Source organism: Macadamia integrifolia, chromosome 6, assembly GCF_013358625.1.
Source record: "Macadamia integrifolia cultivar HAES 741 chromosome 6, SCU_Mint_v3, whole genome shotgun sequence".
Taxonomy (NCBI): domain Eukaryota; kingdom Viridiplantae; phylum Streptophyta; class Magnoliopsida; order Proteales; family Proteaceae; genus Macadamia; species Macadamia integrifolia.
The window spans coordinates 28,711,558-28,718,232 of record NC_056562.1 but is presented as its reverse complement, the minus strand read 5'-3'; the positions used below and the strand labels follow the sequence as shown (position 1 = coordinate 28,718,232).

Sequence of the window (6,675 nt, the reverse complement as noted above, 5' to 3'; positions counted from 1 at the left end):
AGGGGGGGGGGTGTGCTTAATGTTGCATTGCCATGCAGAATGTACAAACCTCTGGCTGCAATTCTACACAATCAGCAAAATCTGCATCAGCCACCAGCTCCTCCGCATTCTGGGGCCGCATTCTCACAGCAACTCGAACTCTTCCAGGAACTATCAGCGACACCAAAGCAATCCAGCATGGCCAATATTTAGACAGATGTAACTATTTAATAACTACTCATATAAAGGGCATGATTCTAGTTTGTACAGTTGTGATATGCTAAGAAACACAAAATTAGCATAGATTAAACAAAAAAATAGCACAGGGTAGACCCTGTTCCACCCCAAAATGGACATATACATAGAGCTCAAAGCAGAGGACAAACCTAAGCAGGTAAAGCCACAAAATATAAGATCTAATGCTATGTTTGGTATGCATTCTAGGTCAATAATGCATTCCAAAAAATCATACCAAATGCAGCTGCTGCACTTGATATGATTTCTTGGAATGCATTATCGACCTCAAATGCATTCTAAAAATGAATACAAAACACAACCCAAAAGAAGAAAAAGAAATGAAGTGGCATAATCATCTCTCTGTGTTATCAAGAATTCAGGATGTATTCATTCTAAAATGAATACATCTTCACTTGAATAGTTTATGACAATTCTATTGGAAATACAGGTACCATGCATAGCTGTCAGAATTGGTTTGTATCATCAGTTTAGGTTCAACCACTGGATTGCATTTTTTCCCTTACCCATTGAGATTGACACCAACATACAACAGAATATCATAGCCATCTCTTACTTCTATTATGAGTATTGTATTTCCAGATGAGATATACAATGGTTAATCCACCACAAAAGGTTGAAATGCCTGTTGCAGCAAGTCACTAGTTATCATATGCACTTTGCCTTGTCAATTTAGTTAATCTGGACCATTCATTTTTTCGTTTTGATGAGCCAAAAGGTAGAAATCACTCTTACCGATGATCTTCAACTGAGGGCACAATAGCTGAAACTTGAAAGGCCACAAAATTGTCCTAAGAATCCCAAAAAATAATTAGGATCAGCACCAAGGGCTAGATTTCCTTGGCCCCAAGTCTTCACTCCGAAGAGGACTAAGATCACCTGCTATCAATATAAAGAATACTATCCATGGTACAATATGCACCTTGACCCAGGCATTTTCCTGAAGAATACCCAAAACTGAAGCATTTTTAACCAGCTTCTCGTATGTAGGTCTGTTACCAACCAGTTTGAAAAATCTTTCTGACTGCAGAAACTCGATGATGATTTTGCACTTCCCCGACTACAGTTACTCAGAAAGGATATTGAACTTCTAGTCCTTATTGTAATTCCCCATAGAAAAATACAAGCATCCACAGATTTTCATAAGATGATACAATAAAGTCTTGGTGGTTGGGTTGATGTCCTTTTGTTGTCCATGTATGCTACTCTACTCTTTCCACTAGATCTTGTTATTCAAAAAAAAAAAAAACTTCTTTGAAGGTTGTGGGTTGTGCTGAGGTGATATGCAGTATAATTACATTCTACACAGTAAAGTCAGAACCTGAACATTTTTACCGTCGAAGCATAACAGGAGGATGAGTTATTGGACACAGCACACACAGATTTTCTCCCAACACCGTATAAGATCCAATTGGATGACAACAAAGTAGGTTCCTGAATTATTTAAGATCCCTTGATGCATATGCACCAGTGCAACTTTTCCCGACAAAAAATTAACAGCTTTTCACCCTTGCCACACCTAAACCATGAACCAGTAAGCTGGAGGTCGATCTCCAAAACCGAGGTTAAACCAGAGGAGGAGAAAACTAACACAATTACTCCTAACTTTATCTAGCGCCACCTCTAAATGCTTTGTTCCAGTACAACCAAGTATGAGAATAATTAGAAAAAATAAAATAATTCCATCCAACCGAATCTTTACTCAGAAAATGCTATAAAATCGAAATTCCTCTCAAAATCTAAGAAGAAAATAATGAGGTTAATCTCAAATCTAGAGTCAAGTATAACATCCTAATTGTGAAATTTAAAGAACGATAACAGATCTCTTGCCCTCAGGCATCAAATGCAGCAACCAGAACCAAGAAAAAAAAATAAAATACACAGAAAAAACAATATCCCAGCTCAATTTCACTAAAACACACACAAATATATAGAAAAACCAACCTCCGGCATCGTCCTTAACCGCTCCAGGAGAACCAAGCGAGCCAGAGCTGTTCCGTCTAAGACCAGAAGCATGAGAAGAAGGCGAGGGAGCGGGCTTGGACTTGAAAGAAGAAGATTTGACATTCGAATACACAGAGACATTCCTCTCGACCTTCAACGTCCCCTTTGAAGTTCCATTTCTAAAACCACCGGAAGCCATAACTTCAACTCCTTGAGCAGCTACCTCCCCTCGGCATTAAAGCCAACAAAATCTAGAAATCTCAGAACCTTAATTTCCAGAACACGACAACAGAACAGAGACTACCATGGAAATCAACAATTTTAAAAACAAAAATCCAAATGAAGGAATGATGGTAGCAGAGAAGTAAAAACCGGTGTGAAAATCGTATGAAATGTAACTCAGAAATTTGAGGGTTCAGAGAAAGAGAGAAAGAGAGAAAGAGAGAAAGATAGAGAGAGAGAACCGCGGTTTTTCGAAAGCACGTACACCGGTACAGGGACGGGAGGTGTCTCTGTCTTTGCAGCTTAGAGTAGATGGACGATGGTGGAGTGATGGTGGGCCCACTCCATTTTACTTTTGCCTTTTTCCAAAATTTGAAAAATACATATAAACCCACTTTTTGCCTAAACCGACCTCGTGACGATCTTAAATTACGCCGACAAGTCGTGAATCGTGGATGGGGCACCAGTGGATCTGCCTTTAATTTACCAAATTACCCTTAATTCATTGCAAGTTTACAATTTTTTTTTTTTTTCGTGGGACCGGTGCGCAGGAACTTTCCCCCACCGTGGGGCTCGAGGGTCCTTCCATTGGAACTCAGGACTATTTTCTATTTTTCTCGTGAGTCGTGACATTGCTGCAAGGGCCATACAATCATAAAGCTTTTCCCTCTCATAAGGAATTTAGATTTGTAAGATGGTGGTGAACTTATTTGTAATAAATAAAAAATTAAGGGTTGAAATCGTCTGTAATTTTGATCTCGTATAATTTCGTGTAATAACATCTTTAGGCGGTGACACATGTATTGATACCAATACAATGGTCCAGATCTGGTACAACTAATAAAACATTAAATCAGTGAAGAGGCATTTAAATCAGATCTGGACCATTACATTGGTATCAATACACGTGTCACCCCTTGAAGATGGTATTTCATGGAATTGTACGAGATCGGAAGTACAGATAATTTTTTTCCAAAAATTAAAGGAAAGAGATAAGGGAGAGAAAGAATAGGATCAAATTGCCTTAGCATAATTGGAAGGTCGTTAATTTAATTCACTTCACCGTTTATTCCCCCTTCAATATTACAAGCGACACACCTCAGGACAACACATCTTGGAAGTAATAATAACTCCAAGTAACTTACCGTAACTATTCAATAACCCACCTAAAATAACCCAAACAACCATGAATAAACCACCCCACTTCCTACATGTAGTTATGCCCATATCACACCCTCATGATAAGTTACCTAGATACCTAGGACACTAACTTTGCACCTTCATTCCTTGCATGTAAAATGAACCCTCCTCTCCGGGTGTAGGAAATTTATTCTTCTTTTATTTTATTTTATATTTTATTTTTTTATTTTTTATTTTTAAATTCCTTTCCAAGCAACATGCTAAGAATTATGATCAATGGATCTAGATTGGACGATTCGAATAGGAATCAATTGAGGTTGAGCGCAATTACGTTGATCCAAATTGGTTGATTGGTAATGGATTTTCAGGGTTAGGGTATAGAATTTTGACTGAGTTTTGAGATCGGATCAAAATCATTGGACTAATCTGAATCTCAATTCTGTTCTTCTAAACCATGTTCTCAACTCTCTCACAAAAGAAGCCATAATGTTCACACTGATATTTTTGCACCCCTAGACAAATTATGGGTCTCTTACTAAACAAATTTGTCTCCCACCCTCTCAGTATTGCAATTTTCCATTTTGGTGTCTTGAGAAAACTCAACCCATTATTTTCTTAATTAAGTCGAGTCTTCATTTGATTTTGTCATCTAAGAGAGGAGTGTCAATGTACTAAATGGCTAATCAATTAGTTGTTCTTTTTTCTTCCTTTGGATTCTAGTGTGATCAATGAGTTATGATATGTTTCATCAAATTAAGACATGATCTGTACATGCAACCAAGGCTAAAGGCTTCATGAATTTGATCTTGATTGAACATTTCCTACTTGCTTTATCTTTTAATTAATCAAACACTCAACCGTACTCTTAGTGTTCAAGAATTTCAACTCCTCTAGTGGTATTAGTAAAAACCAAGTCTAGTACCTTACCTTTATTGACTTAGATGCTTAAAGGAATGATTCATGTGTCATATTCCTCATATTAAGCTTTTAAAAACGGATCAATAAATCAACTACTTTGAAAAGAAAATTATTTTTTATTTTTTTAAATATGAAAGAATCATAATGTATTTTGGTCATTGACATTCAAAATTAGGTATTGACGGCATACTTAAGTAACAAGAGTTGCATCCTCGCTATTACCTTAATTGAAATAAAGCTAGTATCTTCAACTTATATTGTTTAGATATATGTTAAAACTTATAAAAATGATGATTAAGTATAATGTGCATATCTACCAAAAAAAAAAAGTATAACGTGCATGAAAGAGATATATTTCCATTTAATTTATAGCTAAGCGAGATAAAAGATAATGACATGCAATACTTGATAGATTTATGAATTTGAAAAAATCTACCGAAACATAGAAAATATTTGTCATTTTTGATATTATCAATATTTTTTAGTTCTTTGAAATAAAACTAATGTTTTATCATACTGCTCGATTTTTCTTTTATAGAGACTTAAACCAAAACTTATAAAGATTTTGATTAAGTATAACGACATGAAATTATGCTAGATTGATGCTTGTAATTGTTTGAATCTCCTACAACATGCACCATATAAACCAAGGTTTTAGTGCACAGTATTGATTGTATTAGGTTGGATCAAACACTTTTGTCCCTTCAGATATTAATATGGTTTTTTTTCTCTTTGCCTTCCCTTGTTTCGATGCCACTAATATAGTATGAATCGACCATTCTAATGCCAATACCTAAAATCATGATAGCAATAATTTTATTCTCTTACATAGTTACATATCACTAATCAAATTTAAGGATAGAAGTATAGGACACAATTTTTTCAGCGTGGTTGGTCATCCTTTGATATTTTTATCCTTCTCGTCAAATGTTTGCATGCACTTCAAGAGGACCCAACCCTTATTATTATATGCCTTCCTAAGATAATCACTCACTAATTTGAAGATTTTAAGTGACTAAGTTTTCCTTTGGGCCATACATTGGATATGATTTGCTTCATTGGGTCAACACATATGAGACAACCTTAAAAGTTAAAATGGTTCTTAGATTAGGGGTGTCAACGGTCCGGGTTGGTGCGGTTTCAATCCGGTTCCACCGGTTTCGATGTGACTTTGGAACTGACCGAAACCGCCCCATTAAGGATTTATCGGTTTCGGTCTGGTGTCGGCTTCGGTGCGGTTTGGGTTCGGGTTGGTACCGGTTTGGATTTATCAGGTTCATTTCGGTTTGGATCGGTTTTTTAAACCAGTATGGAGCCATTAGGAAACCGACAGATAATTGAAAAAAAAAATTTGAACACGAGCCCCATCCTTTAAAAGGTACCTCAAAAGCAACATATGGCTACTAAAATGCAACATATCTTTACGCCCCAATCTAAAACTAGCAATGATTATGACTACCATTGGACCCTCCGACTGGGACGTTCGGCAGGCTTCGAAATTTACCGTCGAGGGACGATCGACAATTAGCAGGTAGCAGGCTTCGAAATTTACCATTGCAACTTCAAGTCTTCAAGTTTTAGGTCAGCGGCGTTAGCCATAAGTCTACAACCTCCCTCATGGTACGCCTGCGGTCAGGGTCAGGATGGCAACAAGCCAACCCAATCTTAAGCACCGCCTCCATGTCTTCCACCTTGTACTCCCCTACAATCCTCAAGTCAGCAGCTTCGATGAGCCTCCCTTTTCGCATAAAGCTCTTTCACCCAATTGATCAGCAGCGGCTCGTCATCAGACGATGTTTCAATGGGTCTCCGCCCGCACGCCACCTCCAGCACAAACACCCTGTAACTATACACATCGCTTGCCGCCGTCGGAGCTATTACGTTCGCCAACTCTGGCGCTAGGGCCCATAACCGCTGCCTGTTGGCCGCTGCTGCTCACTCTGTCACGGCGTCACTCGCTCACTAACCTAGGTTTTCACTCTTTTGAAAAATTAGGGTTTTAAAATCCTTTTGACAGGTTGAAGTTGAAATGTTGAATTTGTATAGTTGATAAACGTTGGGCTTGGGCATTTGGGCGTTGGGCTAGTGTTGGTCCGGTTGGACACTTGGGCTTCACCCACTTGAGTGTTGGGCCTGTTGGCCCACTTAGGTTAGTGAGTGTTAAGTTTGGTTTTATCTCGGGTCGGTTTGGATCGGTTCTGATTTCGATGCACATTT

The 6,675-nt window shown here is 37.9% G+C and overlaps 1 protein-coding gene across 1 annotated transcript in view; it reads right to left on the bottom strand.

Moving 5' to 3' along the window:
* Nucleotides 1-2,674, bottom strand: part of LOC122082360 (kinesin-like protein KIN-UB) — a 14,341-nt gene extending 11,667 nt beyond the window's left edge. The window contains exons 1-2 of the mRNA XM_042649865.1: nucleotides 2,179-2,674; nucleotides 50-150 (exon numbers count right to left, since the gene is read on the bottom strand). Coding sequence (XP_042505799.1) covers nucleotides 50-150; nucleotides 2,179-2,377 — 300 coding nt within the window. The 5' untranslated portion in view covers nucleotides 2,378-2,674. The remainder of the gene's footprint in view (nucleotides 1-49; nucleotides 151-2,178) is intronic.
* Between the last annotated feature and the right edge of the window lie 4,001 nt (nucleotides 2,675-6,675).